The following is a 25,825-nucleotide window of genomic DNA, read 5'->3' on the forward strand; positions in this document are numbered from 1 at the left end:
AAGTCAAAACTCCAAAAGAGAATTATCAATTATGCAGAGTGCCTGGAATCTGTTTAGAAAAAGCAGCAGAAGTTCCTCTTATTTGGCTTATCCGTTTACTTGACCATAGCTCTTAATTCTTCCAAGAAAAAATTGATAGCAATTTTTTGTTTTACAAGGCAATAGGAAGGATTTGACCGTGAGAAGGGGGACGCAATAAATGCCGTACGGGCAAAACTGTGAGCTGTAGTTGTACTTGGTTTTGGGGTGACTTGTTCATATGCTGTTTCATTCCAGGTTGCTGCCATGGAAACCAACCTCATCGTTGACTGAGTGTTTCATTATAGTGACAGCTTTACGTACCCCTTTCTCGGTCAGCCCTTTTTTTGTTTTTGTTTTTTTTTTTTTTCAATGAAGGAAGAGTGCATATATATATAATTCGAAGCAGGATTTGATAAGAAGGATTTGCAATCTGTGTGACAAAGGAAAAATAAGTATGTTATGCCATGACATGTTTGTTTGATCAGCAATTGCAAGCTGTTACCAAGTTTATGAAGTTAAATCAGTATGAGCAATGAATTAGAAATCAAATGGTTTTTCAAAATGAATTGGGATGAATCATTTTGGTCAATCGGACTTAAAATGTGTTCTCATGATGATTTTTTTACTGTGTTAAATTTCCGCGCATGAGGGGTATTACACCGAGAATGTATCATGACAAACATGAGTAACAAAGTAACACACTCATGGCAATTCTGGTCAAGCCATTCCAAAAAAAAAAAAAAAAAGAAAAGAAAATCCATAAGTTAAAGGATTCCAAAAGGCAGGTACTGTTGTTTGCAAAAATGCCGTAAAAGTCATTCTGGCTTTGGACAAAAAAGACAACAGCCTGAACCGGGTTGAGTGAGGTCTCTTTAGGTCTTAGTAGCAGTTTGCCTGCTTAGGTTGTTATCCCACATCGAGGGTTGGGAGGATTTTGGGGTAATTTATAAGTCTTTTCAGGAATCACAAGAGTTGTCGGTTTTTATGATTTCCTGTGGGCTTAGGTTTGTAAAATGCCGTAAAAATCATTCTGGCTTTGGACAAAAAAGGTACTCTTGTTTGCAAGAAAAGGTGTGGGAAAGTGAATTACTTTTTCGTTCATGTATGTCTGGTTAGCAAAAGGTTGAAAATTTTTCTTGCACTTGTCTTCACCTTCTCGTATTTTATATCCTTCAAAGTTGGCAGCGATTTTGAAGGAAAATGGGTGGTCAGATGCAAAAATTTTAATAACTGTCACTAACTTCCCATTCTCCCTCAAATTTTTTCCTTCAAAACAGAAAAAATTCATTTTCATTTATCTCATTTTTCCATACAATTTTCCCTCTATTCAAGCATTTCTTTAGTTTTCCTAAAATTAAGAAGAAAATGAAAAAAAAAAATATTGCTGCCCAACAATCGTACTACTCTATCAATTGAACCCTTAAAACTAACCTCGTGGGGTAAGCTATTCCAAAATAGACTCCAAGACCAAGAGTTGATGGACAGAATAACTTTGGGGATCAAGGAGGCAACATTCAATTTGGCTTAAGGGGAAGTATAGAAATTAATATTAATTTGAAATACTAAGTGGGTACAATTTTATATTCCAGATACCTAAATCCAACTAATAGTTTTCAAAATTGACCTATCTTCAAAGGGTTAAGTCATAATTAACCTAGACTATAGAGCACTTATTTGTAATGCAAAGATCAATTTCCTTATTTACAACAACGAATCAAAGTATTTCAAATTGATAAAATTGAGTAGTCGATGAGGAAATAGAGAGAGACAATTTTGCTGTATCAGCCATAGGAGAAAAAGAATGCAATATGGCTCATTGATTTGTACCTCAATTTCTTTGAAATGTATCATCTTATAACTCGAAGTAGATGACAAAATGAGCTTGTTGTAAGTTTTAATCAGTACTATAGGCTTCGGTGTTACTAGACATGCCTGAGAATTACTACTGCCTCAAACATTTAGTAGTAGATGAGTATGACAAAGTTCGATTCTGAATTAGTCAAGACTCAATGGCCACTGGCCAGTGGTCATCACCTTAATGGTGATGCTGGAGGTCAGGGGTCAACCCCTGCCTCCCACAAAAATTTGCCACAATATGTGGCTGGTCTTAGTTGACCATTCCCCTTACCCCTTCCCTTAGATTAGGTTAGAATAGGTTATAGGACATCTATCGTTGCGAAAAAAAAAAAAAAAAAAAAACAAGACTCAATGCGGTCACCAAACCCTGGCTGATTTATTCCCAAAGAAGTACTGCTTAATTTTTTAATTGAACTACCAGATACTTTAATTAAAGAATAAAACACTCAATAAAGATATGAATATGCTTGACTTTAAGATGGGATGTATGGAAACGGGGAGCTTTTCCTTAATTTTCCTTCTAATAAACTTGTCTGTTGCATTTATGAGACTTCCACCATTACACACAATCAATCAGGCTTGTAAAACTACTATAAAAGTATTTCATATGTTTTATGGAACAAAAAGGCGGATGGTCATAAAACACTTCCAGCAATTTTTTTTTTTTTTTTGTATTTACTATTCTCAAGAGGATGATTGTTTGAGTATCACAAAAAAGTAATACCTATTTTATTTACGTACAAATACAATGCACATACACTAGTTTATTTAAAGCCTATGATATTTTTGAGTGTTGACATCAAGCCGGTCAAAATGAGTAGCAATTTTCACCTGAATGATCTGCCAGCTAGTTAGGATGATAAAAACAGATTGGAAATTGTACCTCTTTTCTCCCTAATTGTTAGCAAGTAAAAGAAATTTCCAACAGCAATTTACAAGTTCATGACTTGCAAGAACAGTTATTTACCATCCTATTTGTACCATACCCAATGGGTGAATTTACAGTCCCTTTTAAGTGTGACAAATTCAGCAACAAAAATTCAAAATATGGACTTCATTCTCTGAAAGTCAGCCAGCAATTTACATAATCTCTGTTGAACATCTGAGGTTTACATTTCTATCCTCCCAGTCATTTTTACAAACTGTCAGCAATATCAAAATTATAAAACCTAATCATGTGCCCCACCTGCCTATAATTGTCAACAAAATGAGACAAAAGTCCATCCAAAAATAAGCTGTTATCTACAAGCCTCCAACTGTGCTGGCTGTTTACCTGAAAATAAAGAGGGGGAAACAAAACAGTATTAAATCACCAATATGGCAGATCTTGGAAAGGGCTAAAAGAACTGACTAACCTTCTGTAAAGAGAGACTACATCTTGGTTTAACTGTGATGACTCTAGAAACAAATCACCACAATCATTAACATCAACATTTTCCATCTGAAAATCTTCTTGACCCTGACATCCATTCCATTCAAACCACATCTTTGAAATAGACTCCTTTCTGAAGCAAGTTAAATGGTCATCCTCTTCTGGAGAACCAGAGGCAACCAATCTGTAGGTGTACACTTTCCTCTGTTGCCCAGGTCGAAATGCACGTCCAATTGCCTGGCGAGTGACTGAGGGGTTTAGATGTATATCCAGTATAATAATGCGTGATGCTCCTACAAGTGATATTCCTTCACCACAAGCTCTAATTGATCCGAAAAAGACTCTAGCGTCTGAAGAATTATTGAATTGCTCCATGCAAGAATCTCGAATTTCAGAGTCTGAGTCACCAGTGATCACAAACATTTCTTTTCCAAGACTATAGTTTTTAACTTTCACAGTCAGTCTCTCCAAGAACTTTAGAGGGAGAAGATATTGACTGAAAACTAGCAACTTCTCACCAGTGGATTCACATAGCTGGAGAAGATTGAGGTAGAATTTGGCCTTTATTCCTTCAGTCTCTTTCAGTTTCTCCAACATTAGATCAATCTTCTCCACATCAACCCTATCTTTAACTCCAGAATACATCAAAAGTTTCTTCAACTGTGGGTGCACATAGATAGCACTTCCTTCAGAGTTTATTTTGAACCTACTTTTCAGTTCCTTCAGCTCTGCAACTTCTTTCTTTTGCGCACGGCTGAGTTCAAGAAAGACAGTGAAGTCAACTAGTCCAGGTAGTTCATCCAAGAAATCTCCCTTGTAGTAGTGAAGAACTTTGCTTGTCATCTCCCGCAGATCTTGAACGATATTCACTTTCCTATTGAATTTCTCATCTTCAAGGAGCGTGCACTCCACCAGGTTATAGAAGTCATCATCAGAAAACTTTGTAATAGAACTCCTCCCGCTTGATATTTGCACCTTACTCAAGATGCGCCTTTTAATGACTTTAGGAGTCCCCATTTTCAGAAACTTTGGATGAACAAGATTCAAAACATTGAAGACTTCCCTGACATGGTTCTGATAAAGGGTGCCAGAAAGTACAACCTTGCGAGATGTCTGTACCTGTTCAAGAGACTTCAAAATATCAGTGTTTTGGTTTCTGGGAGTGTGACCTTCATCCAAGATAAGAATAGAAGGGCAAGTTAACAATATATCCCGACATGCAAGAGTTGTTTCATTCATATCCATGTCACATACAATCAAAGCAAACTGTGCATATCCCAGAAACAAAATGCTTCTTTCGTTTGCCCATCTCTTCAAAATTACTAGCTGCTGACTCCTACTTTCTGATTTGGATGAGTAGAGATCATATAGCGGTATGTCTTCCACTTGCCATCTCTGGAATTCTTTCTTCCATGTTGATATGATTCCCTTTGGCAGTACAATCAATGGTCTTGCAGAAGGATATTTAGCCATGAAACTCTGAAGGAAACTAATGATCATAAAAGTTTTCCCCGATCCTGGGGCATGTGCCATTATACAACCACCAGGATGATCTGTCACCAAGTTGCTTGCCAGAAAATTGAACCCCTCAACTTGATGCGGTTTCATTACCTTCCGATGCCGTGGATGGACAGCAACTTCTGTCAAAGAGTCTTCATGTTCAACCCATCTAACACTTTCAGGAAGGATTTTAGTTTGCTCAAGGCCATTTCGGAGGGAACGTTCATATCTATAAGTTCTTTCACTCTTTTTGGCCTAACAATAGAAAAGAGTAAGAGAAATTGAATATCCAGAACCATAGACATAGACATCCATTTACTTCACCAAAGGAAAAATCTAAATTAGCAAATGAATACAGAGCAACACAAAAAATCAATTTACATAGGGAGCATTGTACTTAAAAGTTTACTCATGTGCAAACTGTGAGCAAAATTTGCATTGGATAAAGAGATAAAAGCAAAATTTGAAAAGAGGGAAACAAAAGAAATAAAAGACCAGAAGCTCCATATCTCATCCTACATGGTCAAAGGTAATTTACTCGATGTGTGCAGGTCCTCTTGGAAGCTTCTTCAAGTCAAGAACTGCAGCATGCCAAGCTTATTTGCAAGAAACATGTACAATTTGGTTTGTACCAATAAATATGTAAACAGATGGAGACAGAACTAAGTGTGTGATCATTTTTGTGGATAACAACCTAGAAGAAGGTAATGGAATATGTTGGATATTGCTCATCTGCAAAAGCAATAAACAAGCTATGTAAACACAAAACTCAGGGCATTTTGCAGTCAAAATACATGAACATTCTAACAATTGGTATTGAGGAAATAAAGCTACAGAAGACAGTTGCACATACAAAAAGCAAGAGACATATCACCAATATTACATGTCTGCATATGCATACATAAAATAGAAAAACAAACTCATGAAATAGATATATGAACTATCAAATGTAAGTAACCATAGAATTGCATGCACATGAACAAAGAGGAAGTTTCTGTACACAAAATGTGACGGGTAAATCCTGGTCATTGCTTCAAGGTCAACCTTATCTGTGCATATTTGTGTAAGATTCATTTTGAGGCACTTAAAGGTATATGCACATAAGGTAGGAACGAGTGAAGTACTAGTATAGCATATGTGGAAGTACCTTTAAACATGAATTCCCATTATGCAATTGTGTACATGATGGAAGCTTCATGTTTTCACTGGATGAAGCTACTTCTCAGACAATAATCAAATCACAAGAACAGGTATGTAGTTACTCCCAACTAAGCAAATAAAGGACAAGAACACCAACGAAGTACAAGACAGAGCCAAGAAAAACCAAACCTTTGCATATTGATACTCAATTATGGTTTCAATCCCTCTCTCGATCAATCCACAAACGCGGCAGACAGAACCTATATCATCTTTCAAGATGAATGAATGATCACAATCTTCTGCACCCACAATGGTGTGCTTATCAGATGAAGAATCTACAGCAGTATCCTATTGACATCAAACAATAAGTTGATGGTGAGGAAACTTTGATGGGAATTCAAGCACAAAACAGACAAAGCCAGGAATAACTTTGTAATAAAGGGCTACAGTATATTAATTTGCCTTAAACATAGGAAGGCTGTACAAGTATCCCTTAATTGTGTAGCAAAACTCCAGTTCTTGGTCAAGACATCAATTAGCTCTCCAAGTGCAGAAAGACATCTCAAACTCATTTCATCATTGTGAAAAATCAAAGATTTTTCGAAACTTTAGTGCTCTCCATGTCATTCTTTCAAGGTACTATGTTAGAAAGATATGTGACTAGTGAAGATACTTTTCTTATCAAAACATGCAAATATATTTTAATAGACCTTATGCAACATTACATGCGGCTGATCTTCTGCCCTTTTCTCTCAAAAGTTGTCGGATTGAATGACCACAGGCAATGCTGAGTCAAGTAAGATGCATCAAAATGCAATGTTTGAGACTACAATCAAACCATGGCAAGAAGTTTGAGATGTATAAATCTTATCAGCAGTTTCAGTTGCTATAGTTAATTCAAAGTCAAATTAAAGCACCTTGGAACATTCTAATGCAAATGATAGCTCGTTCCATATACTCCCCAGACCACCATACTCAGAATCATGTTGGGGACTGCCTTCCTCATGTTCTGCATCACCCTCCACACCAACATACACACCTTTGTCTTTCTCAACTTCAGAAATTTTAGGTGAAACAGGAGCATTTGCCTTTGTCTGCCTCTTGTCCTCCACCATTTCAGCCTTAGCCTCTGCTCTGGGATTTAAACCATTATGCTTCTTAAGCACAGGTTTATCACCAAGATAGGAATTTCCTTTTCCCAACTTCCCTTCTTTAGCACACTTTAGATTCTGCAATGTGAAAATTAGACCATTTAGTGTTTGAGGGCAATAAAGGGGACAGGAGGGAACACGACTTTAATTACAACAAATTCAGACTCACAAATTAGATGGAAACCCAATGTAAGAACACAAGTATTCGATCAATAAAAGAACATGTAGAGAGAAATCTGAAATTATTCACAAACTCAACTATTGCTTGATCATCAATATTGAAGGATTATTGAAAATCAATTACAACTTTAGCTTTCTTGAGATCAGTTTTGCCAGCATGGCAATTCTTTTCCTGTTCTGAACCTTGGGTCTTGAGCACAATCTAGATCATAAATACAAATATGGCATCCTTTTGGTGTCTGAGGCAAGAAGTAGTGTGATTACAACAACATCAGACAAATAAATTAGCTGGAAACTCAACACAAGAAACAAGGTACTTAATCATTAAAAGAAACACAAAAGAAAACCATGACACTAGTCAGAAATTCAACTATGTCTTGATCATCAATAAAGAAGGATTGAAGAAAACCCGTTACACGTTAGTCTTTCTAGGTTCAGTTTCAACAGCATGGTGAAAATTTTCTCTTCTTAATATTTTGGTCTTCAGTGCAATCTAGATCCTAGAAATGAAAATGACACCTTTTAGTGTTTGGGAGCAAGAAATGGGACTATCACTTAACATCCACATGAAAGGACTGAAGACACAACCAATTACACCTTTATCTTTCTGGGATTCAGTTTTACCAGTGTGGCAAAAACTTTCTCCTATCAATCTTTGGAATTCTGTGCATTTTAGACCCTAAAAATAGAAATGACACCATTGAGAGTTTGAGAGCAAGAAAGGGGCACTAGCAGACCAATGAGTATTATTACAATAAAATCAGGCACATAAATTAGCTGGAACATGCAAGAATAGAATGCCTTAAATCATTGAAAGGACATTTAGAGAAACACTGAAGGTATTTATAAACTTAAACTTTCATGGGATCATCCATATGCAAGGCTTAATATCAACCACTTACACTTTCAAGATTGCTACCATGGCAAGATTTTGCACTTTCAAACTTATGGTCATCAGCAGCATCTAGATCCTACAATAAGAAAATAATACTGTCATTTTTCTAGGACAAAATTGCAGACAAATGTGCTCCTATTATGAGAAAAACAAACAAATAAATCAGCAGGGTAAAAAAATATATATATATATATAAGGTACTTTATCATTGAAAGAACATGTAGAGGCAATTTAAGTTGTGCAGAAACTTAACTATCAGTTGATCACGAACGGGGAGCAATTGATGAGAACCAATTACTCCTTTATCTTTCTTAGGTTCATTTTCAAGAGTAAGACAAACTCTTGTTGTTTTTTGGTCCAATGTGCAATCTAGACCCTAGAAATGGCAATGACACTATTTTAAGTGTTTGACAACAAAAAAAGGGGACACCAGTGGCCAAGTGAATGTACTCTCAATGAGAAATCAGCTGGAAATGCAATGCAAGAAGACAAGGCACTAAATCACTGAAAGGACATGAAGAGAAAACAGTGAAGGTATTCAAACTTATAACTATCACTTGATAAATTGTCATGATTCAAGCCTAAAATTGAGTTTATAGACCTAAATCACCCGGGGAAAGTGAACTTGCAGTTCAGATAATTCAAATTCTCTCATGCAAATTTTCTAGCAGGCCTTCTAAGCCACTTGAAGAGTATTATTGCGGAATAATTACTCCGCTAAGCAAGAAATGCACAAGAGACATGAATGTTATGGATAGACTAAATGCAGCTAAAATTGAATTGTTTCAACTATCAAAAGAACCAAAGACTAATTGCATCCAAAATTGAATTGTTTCAACTTTCAAAAGTACCAAAATACAAGTCATATAAATTATTCATTTTCTTTTCATGTCTTCAATCATCGTTTTCAGTACAAAGAATATCAAATTAAGGTGAACAAAGAAAAAAATTCATTTTCACAAGTAACAAGCTGTACAATATTCTACCATCACCTATTCCAGTCTTCATGCTGGCCAATTAATTGATGGATCCAGAGTTATACAGTTTGAATGTAAAGAAAATTGTAATGCTTGTTAAGAAAGAGAAAAGATAGTGTAGTAGATATTAGCTAAGCTATTCTGCTTGTAAATGCTCCTCTGGTGCCTATGGTACGAAACTGCAAAAAGTGTACATACAAAAATCAATGCCACTCAACTTCAGAGCCATATCTTTCTGGTACATACCCCAGATAAGTAATTGAAACCCGCTTTGGTGAAATTCTGGAAAAAAGTTTCAATGTACCTCAACATTATTTTGCAGAAGATTATCAGCAGTCTTTGCCAAATCAGCAACCTCATTAGGGCAAGAATTCTCGTCATTCTCAAAGGCTTCATCATCTAAGTCAATAACAGCAAGAGGCTTAGCTTCTCTGACAATCTGTTCAAATGGTTCAGACTCAACAATTGTACCATTATCGGGAGATTCCAAATCAATGATATCAGGCACAGAAGGAGGCTTTAAGTCCCAACCTTCTTTGCATGGATACATTTCCGTACCCAAATGCTTACGCAACATTGCAGAATTTGTTGAACCTAGAACCCCAAATACTTGATTCTCTTGAGCCAAGAGCTCCTCAATTTCCTTTGTTACACTTCCATATTTGTTTGACTGAAAATCTTCTTCACTGGGCCTCTTTTTTACACCAAGATTCCAACATTGAACAACAGGCTTTGTTGCAGAGCTGCGTGAATGACAAAAATTGTTGTCATTCTCAGGGTCTTCCTCAACTGAGTCAATGACAACAAGGCACTTAGCTGATGTGTCTATCTCTTCAGCTGGTTCACACTTGATAACTGTACCATTACCTGGAGGTTCATCGTCATCCTCCAAATCAATAATATTTGGCATAGAAGGAGGGTTTGACTCCAAATCTTCTTTGGTTAAATACTTTTTCAAACGCATACATGACATTGTAGAATTTGTTGAAGACAGACACCCAAATAATTGACTCTGAGCTAATAGCTCCTCAATTTCCCTTGTTACGCTTCCATATCTGTCTGATCCAAAATCTACTTTTTTAGGAATCTTTTGTGCGCTCAGATTTTTACATGGAACCAGAGGCTTTGCTGCAAATCCATGTGAAATTAACTGATTCCTTCTAGCAATTAGATGCTCAATATCCTTCTTCACATTTCCGTATCTGTTGATATCCAAATCTTCTAGCAAATTGTCAGCAGAAAATGGATCTTCATGACCTATTACTTTGGGACAGACCTTCTGGTCCTTCCATTTGAAGTCATGACACCAACAAGCAGAAGAATTTCTGAAACTGCACTCTCCTACTTCACCAACTTTAGCCCTTTTCTGCTCCTTGGAAGTCAAACCTGTTTCAAATGTAACAAAAAATTCAAAATATTATGCTTCATGCAAAAGAATAAAATGCAAAATTCAACATGGTGAAACTTCTCCAAACATGTCACAACAATAAGTACGTTTTAGCTTTAAATTCTTGGCAAATCGAGCTAACATGGTGAAACGTTTCATCAGGAGAGCAACTTTTTAATTGTTTAGTTCATTGTGATATCCAAAGAGAAAGCTATCATAGTACAAGTTCAACGGAAACAGCAGATGCAAGAATTTAGAGTACAGACATTGTGGGTTATTGTGCTCAGCAACTTAACAAGCTTATATAAGATGTTTGAAGTTGCTCCAGAAAATCTTAACAGGGTTGGCTGCAGTTTTGACATACATATAAATATCAGAACCTTTTAAGAGTATAAAATATTACCGACATAAAGTTAAATGACAGGAACACACATTTATGGATGATATAGGCAAGGAACACACACAACAGGACTTAGAAGTTAGAATGCTTAAGTGAAAAATTACAGGGTTAAGTGAAAAATCAGAACATAGAAAAGAAAAGTATGCAAACCACTCAGCTCAATACAACTGTAATTTAACTCCTTTGATGATGACCTTATGCATGGGATGCTGCAAGCAACTAAGTGATCAACATATCTCCAATGGCTGATCCTTCCATTAATGTTTTACTACATCTTCTGTAACCAAAACCCTATTGAGGTCATTTTATCAAATTCAAATGTGCATGTGTGCTAGATTTCCAATTGTTGCATCTGGTTGAGCGATACAAGCATTCTTTAGTACTATGAACAAATACTGACGTATGCAATTAAACTTCATTTCACCCTGCCTAAATGCCATCACCAGACCATTTGCAGTCTGCACGCCCTTCCTTTCTTACTTTTGAGTACAAAAGAATATTTGTTTCATATCACACTTCACAGAGCATTATACAAAAGGAAACCCCTAACTGCACGAGAAACCCCTAACTGAAAAACAATCCAAGGTTCCGGGTTGAATTCTCCTCTCTCACTGGAACAAAAGGACTGACATCATCTGTTCCAAAATGTTCAGAAGTCTTGTTACCTATTACTTTGTATGTTGAGAATCCTTCTAAGGTTACCTCAAAAAGGCTTAACACTTGAATTGGGATTTCAGGGATTAATGGTTTGGCAAATGACAATGGGGAACCAGTTTTTCTGTTTCTCCTTCTAGTTTTACCTTCTCTTTTAACCACCTTTTTATCTTCATTTCGTCAATAACCGTCAAAATTACTTCACACTAGATATTCAACAGCGGCAATCTTATTGTTTCCATAAATATGGAATACTTTGAAGAGAGGCTATATTTTTGTGTGATAGATTGGTTATGCTTTCCAAAAGGCTTCATGAAAAATTGCCTCCACTGTCTATGATCACAATCCAATGCTCAGCATTACATTCAAATAATTAAATTTCACAAAAGCCAGAACAGTTTCTTTGCAGAAGTAAAAGTCAGTACCCATAACTGCCCAACTATAATTACAAAATAGAGAACGAACATATCAGAATTCAGAAATCCAACTGACAAACAACGGAACCTGACATTATACTGCAGTCCAATTGCTAGAATCCCGGAATAGAAATGCATAGGGATGACTAATGAGGCTGCATTCTCTGCCTTGTGTTTGCATTTTGTTAACACAATTTGGACTCAACTCTAATTCACATTTAGACTAATCCAATTTTGAGAGCCCACGCACACAGCATTTGCGTAAAATACAATCTACACTATCAAGTTACACAACAGTTTACAAACCTTCCCCCACCCCCCCCCCCCCCCTCTCTTTTCTCAAAAAAAAAAATAAAAAAAAATAAAGAAGAAGAATAAGAATCTTGATCTCCTCATCTAAACAAACCTTTTTAATAGAATTGATTTACATGTTGAAGCATCATAGACTATTTTTAAAAAATTAATTATACAAAATCCCATACACAACAAACAAACAAATGTTAGAGCAAGGGTCAGCCCAGAGGTTAAGACACACTTTTATAGGCAATAAGCAAGGGTTCGACTCTCGTTACTACCATTGCACCACCCCATTATGGGGATGATGGCATGCAATATATTAAACCAGCAAGGAAAACACAAAAGAAAAGGAAAAAATGCACCAAAAATTAACATGAGCTACATCAGGATATACCTTGGGCCTAAGCAGAGAGAGAGAGAGAGAGAGAGAGAGATTACCAGTAGTGATGGAGCTGAAGGATAGACGCCTTTTGGCAATTGGGGTCGTGCTACTGCTTTGTGACCCTTCAGACTTTGAGGCCATTTTGATCAATCAAGACACTGATTTTGGAAGCCAAAAGAGGAAGATTAAGCAGATGGATCAAATTATTGTCAACAAAAATCAACATTCAACATGCAAGTCGAAACTGACAAAATACAAGACCGAAAACGCACAAACACTATCGACTTCTTCTTGATTATCCTGATCATACTGACACACCCCAAGAGATTAAGCTCAGGTACACCCTTTAACCTTATTAAAAATGGGTTCTTTTTGCTTTCTTATCTGAGCGTAAAAATCGCATGCATTCTGATTTTTGCAGACAAAACAGCTACTTAAAGGGGGAAAATGGATTCTTGATGATCACAGTAAAACCCCAAAAACTAAACGCCATTGAAGAAAAAGATACAAACTTTGAAATGAAGAGACAAAAGGGATTTCAAAATTCAAGCAAAGGAATCACCTTTTGGAAATTTTGAAGCAAAGTATGAGGAAGAACCATGAACAGGAGTGTAAAGAATTTGAAAGGAAAGTGAGAAAGACCTTCTGGAGAAAAATGACCAGCACAGAAGCGTGACTTTCTGACTCATAGACTAGACTTTCTTAATTTTTACTTTTAATTTTTTTATGAACCTTTGTTTTTATTTGGGTGTACTTCCTTCTTAAGTATTGGACTTGGACCATTCATTTTTCTTAAAAAAAAAAAAAAGACTCGGACCCTTCAGATGCCATGCTTTTAATTTCTCTTTGATGACCATTAAAGCTCTGTCTTTAGTCTCTTTCTAAAGCTGTATGTCAATATGTTTGTTTGTTTATTTTTTTCCAACTTTTGCTTGGCTTTTGGAGCCTTCATTATTATTATTATTTTGAACCCCTTAAGTATGGAAAATGTCCCAAATCACTCCAATATGTTTTTCTTTTCCAACTCTCACTTAGCTTTATAGCCTTGATTATTATTATTTTGGACCCCTAAAATAATAAAATTATGAACATGTCCCAAATAGTTAACACAAATTAGAGGTCAGGTTAAGGTTTTCTGTCCTCCTCCTTTTTTCTGCTTGAAACCTCTTCCTTACACTATAAAATAATAAATAAAAAAAAGATTGCATACCTCCCCTGTTTATGGGATTTGTCAAAAAAAAAACATAGGTGTAGGATAAAAGCTTGCTTTATTTATTTATTTATTTTTTGTTCTTAGGAACTACTAACAATTTTTAACAATTAACAAGGAATATTTGTGTGGTGAATACTGCACAAAATGATAGTAATTGGGGATGAAATGGTAAGGTGTTATGTATATAAAATGAAAAGTTAAAGGTCTAACTTAAGGACGTTAGGGATTCCATTTTGCAAAAAAAAAAAAAAAAAGAACGTTAGGGATACCATTGAAATTAGTCCTAGATGTCAACTCTCACCACATTCTAATAAATGTTTTTTTTTTAGTTCATTGTGTGTCTTTGGCATCTCTTCCTTTTTATATTTTGGTCATTTGATTTTCTTTATTGATTTAATTTTTATTAGAATTTGATTTCATTAGGTACAGTACGAACTAAAAAGTAATTTTTTTTTTATCATTTTCTATCAAAACTAATCTTTTCTTTTCATGTTTCACAACTGAATTGGAATTCCCACATACATTACCTGAAAAAGCAGTCTTCAACTTAGATCTGATTCAGTAGCTACTGATTTACAAACAACTAGTAGCTTAACCTCATTCAATTTGTGCAAATTGAGTTTCCTTTTCTTTTTCTTTCTATTTTGTTTTTTTAAAGCGCATGGGTAGAGGGAAAAAATAAAGATCAAATCTATGAAAGGCAGAGATTAATTTAAAGACCAGATCAATTCCAATAGCAAGAATACAAATTTAATACAGGAGAAGCTGAATAAACAAGGGACTTTTGATTGAATGGAAATGGTTTAATGACTACAGCTTTCTTGACTGATCATTTTGACTATATTGTCCAAACAACTGGATAGGTTAATTTGGAGTGTAAGCTATTTGTCTTGAGATGAGCGGGGCAAACATGTCCAGAGTTGATAATTTCTAAGTTTTATATGTTTGTGAGATTTTTTTTCAGCCACTAGATTTAGCCGATGAGGTATTGATCTAATAGTTAAAATTAAAATCTCAAAAATTGGATATTCTAGATTCAATTACCTACTCCCCTCTATTTGTTTCTTAATCCCACACCTTCCTTATTATATATAAAAAAAAAGGGCAAATAATGGAATTCTTGATCTATTCATGGACTTTTAGAAGCTATGTACATGTGAGCAATTAGAAACTAGAAAATAAAAAAATAAAAAAATAAAAAAATAAAAAAAAATACGGCCTATTGCTTTGTACATCTAATATTAATTCTCTTATAGTTTTTTTTAAAAGATTTAATACATTAACTTTTTTTAAAAAGTTTGTTAAGTTATTCTTCCTTGAGAATTGAAAGACTAGAACAGGTTTTTTTTTTTTTTTTTTTTTTTTTGCCCATTTATGAAGATAAACAACCTCTACCTTGAGTAAGGGGTAGAAAATCAACTTTTTATATATTTATCTTTTGATTAAATTACATCTTTGTAAGGTTACTTATAAATTTCTAATTCATCTTTAAATTGATTCTATATCAATTCACTAGATGCCCATTTTCCACCTACAAAAATTGTAGAGGGTATCAAAATTGAAGGACTTATCCGAAAATATATAAAATCCCTATGACTCAACGCGCTTTTTTAAACTTGGGGTGAGCAAATGGACATGGTGAACCTTATATTCTATGCTAATCAGGCGCCAATAGGGAAGGGTAGAACATAAATTTGGAAATTGTATTCCTACTGAGTAAGGCACAACAATTATTATCACAAATAAAATCTGTGATTCATTTATTATACAATCAGTGGTTCAATTTTATTTTCCAGATTTTTGGCTTCAACCGATTAGGGATTTTTGTGGGTTGAAATGAATTAGGGATTTTTGTTAATTAGTCTAATGGTGGGGATAACTTACCCGATTGAGGAGAGATGGGTTGCAAGCAAAATGACAAAAAATGTCTCAATCAAACTTAACAACTGAACACAGTGAGACCTCGAGAGTCGAGACATAGAGGTCTTAAATTCAAATCTCTCTTTCCCTCTCCGTTTCTTAAATTTCTTTCCTTGCTAAATTTTTTTTTAAAAAAAAAAACTTGAAAATTGACGAAATAGTCTGGTTATTTGGGGGGTTAAGTGGACTAGACGAAATTTTGGGGCATGTTGATGGTCAAGTGTGCATTTTACCTCATAGTTAAATCATCACCAAATGCTATTAAGCTAACTTAAACCTAAAAAAATGATGAAATTTAAGAAGTGAAAAGAAATTTGAATCTGGAACCTTTATATTATGGAGTCTCGACTTTAGCGGTCAGCTCAATTCCTCTTCAGCTCAAATGCGTTATAAAAACTTAGTGCAGATCTTCTTTTCTTGTGGAGAAGTAACAAACCCACTAAAGTAGATAAATAAAAAATAAAAACTTCTTGAATATTTTTCAGTATCATTCGTAAACATATCTTAATTTGACCAAAGCCCTCAAACAGCAATCAAACTTGAAAATCTTTTAGGCTTCTCAAATGATTAATTTAAACGGAAAAGGAAACATATAATTAGAAGAAAAAAGAAAAAAAAAAAAAAGACATCTAGTTGGACAACTTATGCAGACTATTGGTCCACTACGTCTATAAAATCCACCAAGGAACAATACTATATGGTTCTAAAATAAACTGTCATCCTCATTCTTCCGGACCAGGGGCAGGAATGGTTGCAACCGTTTCTAAAGGTGATGTGCATTTTGTACATGACGTAACTCTGTTTGCATATGATATAATTTACTTTCAACAACGTGTAATTCTAGAACAAAATTTTGTAGATCTCACACATGTTGTTAAAAGCGAGGTACAAGATGAGATCTGGACCGTACAATTTTTTTGACCAAATCTTGGCCGTGAACTGTCAGAAACGGTTGCTTCCAGCAGCCATTCCTGCCCCTCTTCCTCATTCTTCCACAATGCAGCACAAGAAGCCACACTGATTACTGTTGGCATTTATTGTTTATTTGAAAAAAAAATTATTCAGCCTTATATCGCTTTGTAATACTTAGCTCTTTAGTGGACTTGTAATTATTTGAAATATAGTATTGGACTCAGCGCGCATGAAAGGAAGGTGAATGGGGTCAATTCAAGTGCAAACTATTGGATTTCCCCACAGCTATTTTTTAACTTGATCCCATCGGATAAATCTTGACCTGACCTTCCCAATACTCAAGTAAACTTTCTTATTAACTCTCTTCTGCTATTCTTTCTCTATTGATGGCTCTTTAAATTGCTATTCCTGTTCCTTCTGTGTTAGGAAAAAAATATTGTTACCTTGAAATAGTTTATTTAAGACAATGCTTATCAGCACAACTCAAGTTCTACATTGTTACCATTTTCTGTTCCACTCTTCCGACAATTACTAGAGTAGATACAAATTTAGTAGGTTAAATTCACAAAAGGGGAAAAAAAAAACTGCAGTATCATGTTTTGACCAATACTTTGGGGCAATTTTGCAGCTTCCATCATCATTTGTTGCAGGTCTACAAGAGCCATATCAGATATACATCTTAGGAAACCAGCAAGTGAGACATCGGCAGAAATTTCTTGACATGCAATTCGAGCTAGCCCCTTTGGGAAACTCTAGGACAATTTACGTTAGGATAATGTTCTTCAATGCTAATTGTCATTTGCTTTTCTTGGCAGCAGTACTGCTTCCTCAGCTTCCGCCTTAATTTTCTGCATGCTCAGGAATGCTGGAACTGCAAAACCAACATCTCTACAAGTCAGAAAGATCGATCTGGTCATAATCATCAATTCAAAAATTTGACAATGGAACACATGAGACCGTAGTGACAACTGCCTGGAGTTTTCATCTGGGATTCCTCAAAATTAATGGAATTTTCTGTTCTGATATAGACCTAGTCTGTAGGTAGAATATCGACAGGATTTTTTGATATTGGACGCTAAGTTTTAGCGTGCAACTTTTCATTTGTTTGACAAGCAGGACATAATTTAGTCTATCATCAAAGTTAATTAATATCTAAAAACCTAGTGTTAAATAATTACATTTCACGATGCTAAGTAGCTTTTAAGTAGTAATTTGCTCAGAAAGAGAGTGATAAGGAAAAAAAGAGAGACTAACAAGATGTCAAAACCAAGACAAAGAGAAAGAAAGCTATCTTCATTGGAACCCTATCCATGCTTTTTGGCCAAGAGATTTATTGAATCCTTGGGCAGATGGTAACCATGCATATGTATGCACCAGTTTTGTTTGCACACTTGCAGCTTAAATTATATTCACATGTTTTAAAATAATTTTCATTGCTTTCTACTCTCAACTTTATCTCCCTGATTGAAAATTTGCTCAAGAAAAAACTTGCAGAATTTGAAGAGCAATCCTTTGTGTGTTTTTTTTTTTAAGTCCGCACCAGCCATTTACATCGTTTGTCTCCTGCTTGATTTAAGACCAATACACAGTAACAAATGCTTACCTTTAGAAAGTTTCTTAGGGTTTATTGATTGTCCAAATGTTCATCTTGACACGTCTATTAGATTTTTACTATAAAACCTGGAATTAATTGTATCTTTTTTTTGGGTAAAATGGAATCGAGTATCCAAAATGCTTAGACATTATTGTCATCTACGTTGATCATATGGACAAATCAAAAACGAAAGAAAGACTTACTATAAACTGCCAAAGAGTGGAAAAAAAAAACCCCAATTACTTTAATACACGGCTCTTCATCGTGAAAATGATAAAAAGGTGCAAGCTGAAGTGATATTATTACCACATCATAGAACTTATTCTTGACACACTTTTCCACAAATGTCTGCAATGATTTGGAACACTTTTGTGAATTTAGAGTTAGATAGGTCATTTGCTAGATAAAAAGTTGGAAGCAATAGATAAAACATGATTAAACACTCTTTAAGGTTTTTTTTTTTCAAAATTGAATGAACGAAGCAAAAAGGTAATACATTTACCGCTGACGGGTTTCAAAAATGTAATTAAGTTTAAATCTAAAATACACCAAATGTTACAAGTATACAGGTCACATTTATAGTTTAGGGTGTAAAAGGGTCGATCTTACAATGAGCTTCTGATCAAGTACTAAGTCCTTTGCTTACTCTATTATTTAGACAGATTATCGATTAAAATGCAATAAAAAAACTAATAATATACTAATCTTAATTAAGTAACTTGGTCAGAAACGGGTTGGTGGGTTGGATTGAGACCCGGGTACAAAAGATAACTTGCTGATTCGAACACGACCTGCCAACCCTAAACGGGTCAAGATACCTGACCCGAATCCAAAAATTTCAGGTTGGCAGGTCAACCCAAATGACCTGAAACATAAATCCAACATTTAGTGAAGGGTTAAATCAACCTTCTTCTGTTTATAATCATAATTGTCTTTATTTGTGTTGGGTTAGAGTTGTATCCGATTGGGTTATAAAATTAAGAAATGTGTTCTTGGACCATAACATTGTATATATATATATATATATATATGAGGTATCGGGTTTTTAAAATCCTCTTACCAAACTCTATTGAGTTACTCGTTGGTAACTCCTCATCAAGTTCAAACCCTAACAGATAATCCATCAGTGATCAAATTAACTATCAGATTGAATACTCACGGATATCCAGTTTTACCCTACCCGTTGCCAATCCTAATAAACGTACACCAAGTTGTGGACGAAGTACAACAATCATATTTAACTAACTGCCCTATCCTTATTCCAAACGGGATCTTGGTGAAACAGCTCGATGTACAGAACTCAATCTGCTAATTTTTGGAGGATGAAAGCGGGGGAGATTGGTAATGCTACCTACAGTGTAAAAAGATTTGAAGTTTGTCTATCTAGTTAGTGTAGTAGAAGTGCAGAACAATTAACAAAATGCTAGTAGATGTTAACTAGCTCAAAAAAATCAAATTATTATTTCCAGTATTTTTTATTATCATTGAAATTTTACTGTTCTAATCTTGTTTTAACTATAAAATAGCTACTGTTTCAGAACATTAAAAAAAATAGTGAACCATTATAATTTGAAACGTTAAGGAAAAGCAGAAAATTGCGACTGGTACAGGTTGGGGACCTTACCTGGACTTCGTTCTAAATGCTTTGCCGAAACCTAGCCCTGACGTCTTTATGGATTTGAATTCTGTCATAAAATCCTTTGGAGTAGCACTGGAAAACTTTTAGTCCACATCAGAAATGTAGCAGACAATAATTAGGATTAATTATATTTTATCCCCTTAAAAAATACCTCATTTCTCAGTTTATCCCCTAACCTTTAATTTTGCTCACTTAACTCCCTTTAGGACAAAATTGCCCTTGCATTATTTTGATTTTTCATTTACCTTATTTTCCTTGTTTTTATTTCTTTTTCTCTTTCTTCTTTATTTAATTCTTCCTCTTTTCCATAAAAATCTTCACCTTAATGATTGAAATTAAAAAAGAGGAATTGCAGATATCTATTTTCTCCTTAAATGATTAAAAAAAATATTCAAATCACTTTCCTAAAATACAATTTTTTTAGCCTTTCAATTCTTTTAATTTTGGGTTTTCCTCTTTCCTTTCTAGTTTCTCATTTTATTTTCAAGAAAATATCATAAGATGAAATTATTTTCCTTTCTTTTATTTCTTTTTCTCTTTCTTCTCTCTTTCATCCTTCCCAATAAAATTCCATTTCAACGATTTTTTTTTTGAGTTTATAATTGCATATTTCTGGGCCGGGTGAAGGTTTAAAAGGCATCAAAAACTAATTTTGATTTTTTGTATGATGCCACGTGTCACAAATTTCAATTAATGATTATTAATCAGGTCACAATTTCATCTTAAGATATTTTCTTGGGAATAAAATGAGAAACTAGAAAGGAAAGAGGAAAACCCAAATTAAAAGAATTGAAAGGCTAAAAAAATTGTATTTTAGGAAAGTGATTTGAATATTTTTTTAATCATTTAAGGAGAAGATAGATCTCTGCAATTCCTCTTTTTTAATTTCAATCATTAAGGTGAAGATTTTTGTGGGAAAGAGGAAGAATTAAATAAAGAAGAAAGAGAAAAAGAAATAAAAGAAAGGAAAACAAGGTAAATGAAAAGTTAAAATAATGCAAGGGTAATTTTGTCCTAAAGGGGGTTAAGTGAGTAAAATTAAAGATTAGGGAGTAAACTGAGAAATGAGGTATTCTTTAAAGGGATAAAATATGATTAACCCCAATAATTATTACCGTTAGCACTTAGCAGCCCCTATTCCCTCTTCTACGAAGCTCTAAACAGTCTAGAGTTTTTATTCTTTTTTCTTGGGATAAGCAAGGATGGTTACATTCCCCAAAGGTTTTGTTCATTTAAACGAAATGTATACATAAATTACTTTGAACACAATGTAAATATAAATCAAATTTTTGTGAGTCCAATATGTGAAGTTGAAAACGATATACAACATGTAATTTGGGTCTTACATATTTTTATTTTTTGATCAATCATGACCCCTTAACCTTCAGGACAGTTATAAGTTGCAACCGTTCCTGCCTAATTCTTTTTTTTTTTCCTCTTGAGATACATGTTCAAGAAGTACGTAGCCGTCATTTATCTATGCAATAAATTTTGGTAGCTGTGTAATCTTGGAAAAATCACGTTGACTCAGGAGAGACCTCCCCCAGCCAGCCAGCGTTCCTCTTGGAAAGTTTCTCAGGGATTTGAGCCAACGATTCCTCATTTATTCAGTAATAATTCCTTTTTGAAGAGGTAACTGATCACACTGCTACAATACTTTTTGAAGAGGTTGCATATGCTGTGAAAATATGGATGCTCCAAACACCTTTCCCTTTTGGATACTTATACCTCTAATTTCTCTTATTTGGTACTGTATTCACGTTCTGATCTTACCAAATACCAGTGAATACAAGTCCAAGAAACTCCCTCCAGGGCCTTACCCATTTCCTTTTTTTTTTTGTCGAAACGATAAGATGATTTCATTGCTTTCATGGTAAAAAATTACAAGTGCGAGCAACGGCTCGATCGGAACTCTACAAACTAGTGTTCAAAGACACTGAGGAAGCTGTCGCTCCTCATCCACAATAATGCTTAAAGTATCAACACTCAGTGTTTTACTGACTATCATATTTTCTTCCCTATCCAAAACAAAAGAGCACATGCAAAACAATCTCTGTAACTGAGAGATGTCTTCAAGTACTGTTGCCATTTTGCTGTTTGCTGGGCTCTGATATTTTAATTGTCTCCACAGTTCCTTGTTACAAAATCTCAGCTTAAGATTGCTCCACTTGCGTTGTACAGCTTTACACAACACCAGCTTCAGTGCCAAAGCTTCATCTAGGATTTTGTTTCCAGAACTAATGTCTTTCAGTGCCCACCCTATCATCGTGTTACTTGCAAAAAGCTGAACTGTGACTCCAATTCCCACAAACAACTGCCCTTGCTTCATGGTTGTATTCACCTCCATTAGCACTTCTCCTTCATTTACATAATTCTGATTCTGAGCATCTTGCCTAGGGACTGTTTCAAACGTGCTCTCTCCTTTCTCTTTGTACTCTATCTGCTGCTGCTCTAACCATTCCGAATGAGCTTTCCTTATAGATTTGAAGGGGGGATCAAAGGTAGCGTTCTCGAATTCTCTTTTGTTTCTTTCTTTCCACACCTGCCACAGGATGTTTGCAGTTAATCCAATGTGTTCCATCCCTTCTGACCTGTGCCTTGCTTCAGAGATTCTTCGCCACCACCTTTTGAAATCTCCCTGCTGCTCCTTTGCTCCATCCCACTGAATGGGAGATGCCTTCCATATGTTTTCCGTGTGGGGGCAATTCAGCAGAAGATGTTCGACTGTTTCCTGTGCTAATCCACACATCTTACATATCGGATCACCCACCCCCGTTCGTCTATTTACTGCTACTTTCACAGGCAGAGCACCTTGAATGCATTTCCAGATGAAAAATTTGATTTTATGTTTGATGTTTAAACTCCACAGTGTATTCCACATCTGAGCTAACTCCGAATCACTTGCAGTATAGCTAGAGCTAGCTCCTTCCTGCCTGCGCCTGCCTCTCTTTCTGTGATGCTTCATTAGAAATTTATAACCAGAATTGACAGTGTACATCCCTCCCACCTTTGGTTGCCAATAAAAGCTATCTTCCCTATCAGCTAGACTCAGAGGAATAGCTAAAATTTTTTGTGCATCATTGCTATTGAAGAATCTGAATATGATGTTTCTGTTCCACCTATGCTGACAAATAAGCTCCTCCACTTTTTCCAGCTCACAATGATTCCCTCGACTAGTAGTTGGCTTCCCTGTATCAGTGTCTGGAATCCACTTGTGGCTCCATATATTTGTACTCCTTCCATTTCCTATCCTTCTTATTATTCCAGCATTGATTAGACTTCTTGCCCCCATGAGTCCTTGCCAAATCCAGGATGCATTTCTGGGGAGACTACACTGTAGTATCGATTCCTGAGGAGAATATCTGGATTTCAACACCTTACTAACCAACAGATTTGGTTTAGTAAGTATCCTCCAAACTTGCTTTCCTAACAGTGCTTGATTGAAAGCTTCAATATCCTTAAAGCCTAGACCTCCTGCACTTTTTGCCATTGCCATTTTTTCCCAAGACAGCCAGTGCATTTTGTTCTTACCATTTTGTTCTTACCATTTCCAATCATCGGTAACTTGCTGCAAATCAGTGGATTCTCCCCAATATCAGTTGTGAAACTCTCTCAAACTTATGGACCTTTGATGTCACTTAAATTCGGAAGTAGAAGAACAATAGTTGTATCATCACCAGAAATTGCCAAGGAAATGCTTCAAAAGCATGATCTAGAGTTCTCAGGCAGAGAAATCTGCGATGCAGTCAGAGCATTGGACCACCATAAGTTCTCAGTTTTCTGGTTACCAGCACAAAGCCAGTGGCGCAATCTTCGCAAACTATGCAAAGAGCGTATCTTTTCATCAGAAAGGCTCAACGCCAGTCAAGGGCTCCGCCAAGAAAAGGTGCTGCAACTGTGCAATTAAGTACTCCAACATGGTCTCAAAGGACAGACCATAAATATTGGTGAAGCTGCCTTCTCAACATCTCTCGACTTGATGTGGAACACTTTCTTCTCGGTTGATTTTGCACAATTTGATTCTATATCTAGCTCTAACTCGTCTCGAGAGATAAAAGGAATGGTATGGACTGCGCTCTAAACCGCTGCTAGTCCTAATCTCGTGGACTACTTTCCCGTCCTCAGTGCAATTGATCCACAGGGCATAAGGCGTACAGCCAAGTTATCTTACGGAAAATTGCTTGATATTATTGATGGTATCATTCGTCAGAGATCACAAGAAAGAAACACATCCAACACTTATCTCAGGAAAAATGACTTCTTGGAAACCCTCCTTGATCTTAATCAGCAAAATGAATCTGTATTGAGCTACATGGGCATGAAGAATTTGATTCTGGTGAGTAATATTAATGCACCTATACATTCAATGCATACTTTATATATATAACTGGTCCTATACTCCTAATATATAACTCCTGAATTATGAAAATAAAAAAAAATCACCCGATGACCATAATTTGATTCCGACTCCACTCTATTTTATGATTTATTAGTTGGAGGGACAGAAACAAGTTCAGTCACCGTGGAATGGGCAATGGCAGAGTTACTACGCAACCCTGAAAAAAAATCAAAAGCTAGGGATGAGATCATGGAAATCATTCCACAAAACGAGCTGGTTCAAGAATCAGATATCTCAAATCTTCCTTACTTGCGATCGGTTATTAAAGAAACCTTTCGTCTTCACCCTCCTGCCCCATTCCTAGTTCGCCAAGCCGAAAGTGACACAGAAATCAATGGATATATGGTGCCAAAAAGTGCTGATATACTGGTTAACGTGTGGGGTATTGGCAGGGATCCAAGCTTGTGGTCAGATCCTACTTCATTCGTGCCTGAACGTTTCATGGATACAGAAATTGATGTGAAAGGCCAGCATTTTGAGCTCCTTCCTTTTGGCTCGGGAAGAAGAATTTGTCCAGGACTACCGCTGGCTGATCGAATTGTGCACCTCATGGTGGCTGCTTTGCTTCATAAATTTGAGTGGAAGCTTGAAGAAGGGATCAAACCAGAAGAACTTGACATGACAGAAGAGTTGGGAGGTACAATACACAAGGCAGTGCCCCTTAAGGCCATTGCTCTTTTGGAACCATAATGTAATGGTTTGTTCAGTAATCTTCAGCGAAACCTGTCTTAATCCTGAAAGTCCATGTCAGGAGAGGATCCAAATTTGCCTTCGCTTGTCACAGTCAATCCAATAATTATTGAAACGCATATCTTGTTAAAGTTTAATACTGCAATGAATATAGGAATCGTTCTATCAAAAATAGAAACAATGACATCATCTAATAACGGTGAGAACCAAGGTTTTAAAATCCAGATCAAACTGGCCAGTCCAACTGGTTGAACCATTGTCCTGGTTGCTATCCGAGTTGGGTTGACGTTCAAACCTGAAAGGGTTTAAAAAACTGCTTTTAAATATTGTGAACCTGTTAATTCGTCCAGTATTGGACTGTTGATCTATTGAACAAGAAATGGCTCTTATTAAAGTAGTTCGGTTCTTGATGTTGAACATTTATGTCTGGTTCTTTCATGCAATCAAAGTGATATTAGTCTAGTTGTCAGCATATTTAATGCAAGATGTACAACCGTGCATTTTTTGCCATTTTTTGGTTCTGAAACTATGCTTTAACTCTAAATCATTTAGAAGTTTCAATTGTCATATAATTTCATGTTTCTTATCTACAAAATCATTTTTAAATTTGATCAATGAGGGATGATTTCTTTATTTTTTTGGTTAGACGGAATTTGATTTTTAATTCAATACATTAACCAAGAAAGTATATTAATTGGACTATATTATAATTAAAGTAATATATTAATTATTTACGACGTAATTATAGTATCACGAGGCAATAATGATTAGACTAACGGTTGAACCAGTGAATTTTGATCCAATAATACTTTCCAGTTCAATGAGCAGG

General features: G+C 35.5%; 2 protein-coding genes across 2 annotated transcripts; one reads left to right on the top strand and one right to left on the bottom strand.

Annotated features, from left to right (window-relative positions):
• Window positions 1-2,913: 2,913 nt before the first annotated feature.
• LOC113753381 (protein CHROMATIN REMODELING 35-like) lies at window positions 2,914-13,266 on the bottom strand. Its single transcript, XM_027297547.1, has 8 exons — window positions 13,192-13,266; window positions 12,686-12,787; window positions 9,398-10,479; window positions 8,124-8,192; window positions 6,808-7,119; window positions 6,080-6,238; window positions 3,234-5,005; window positions 2,914-3,151 (listed from the first exon to the last, which is right to left on the bottom strand). The coding sequence occupies exons 2-8, from the start codon at window positions 12,768-12,770 to the stop codon at window positions 3,148-3,150; spliced, it is 3,483 nt and encodes a 1,160-aa protein (XP_027153348.1). The 5' UTR covers window positions 12,771-12,787; window positions 13,192-13,266; the 3' UTR covers window positions 2,914-3,147.
• Window positions 13,267-23,538: 10,272 nt separating this feature from the next.
• On the top strand, window positions 23,539-24,996 carry LOC113766583 (ferruginol synthase-like). The gene is made up of 3 exons (XM_027310760.1): window positions 23,539-23,793; window positions 24,049-24,247; window positions 24,401-24,996. Exons 1-3 carry the CDS (start codon window positions 23,539-23,541, stop codon window positions 24,994-24,996), a joined length of 1,050 nt encoding a protein of 349 aa, XP_027166561.1.
• The last annotated feature ends 829 nt before the right edge of the window (window positions 24,997-25,825 follow it).

This window comes from Coffea eugenioides, chromosome 1, assembly GCF_003713205.1.
Source record: "Coffea eugenioides isolate CCC68of chromosome 1, Ceug_1.0, whole genome shotgun sequence".
Lineage (NCBI taxonomy): Eukaryota > Viridiplantae > Streptophyta > Magnoliopsida > Gentianales > Rubiaceae > Coffea > Coffea eugenioides.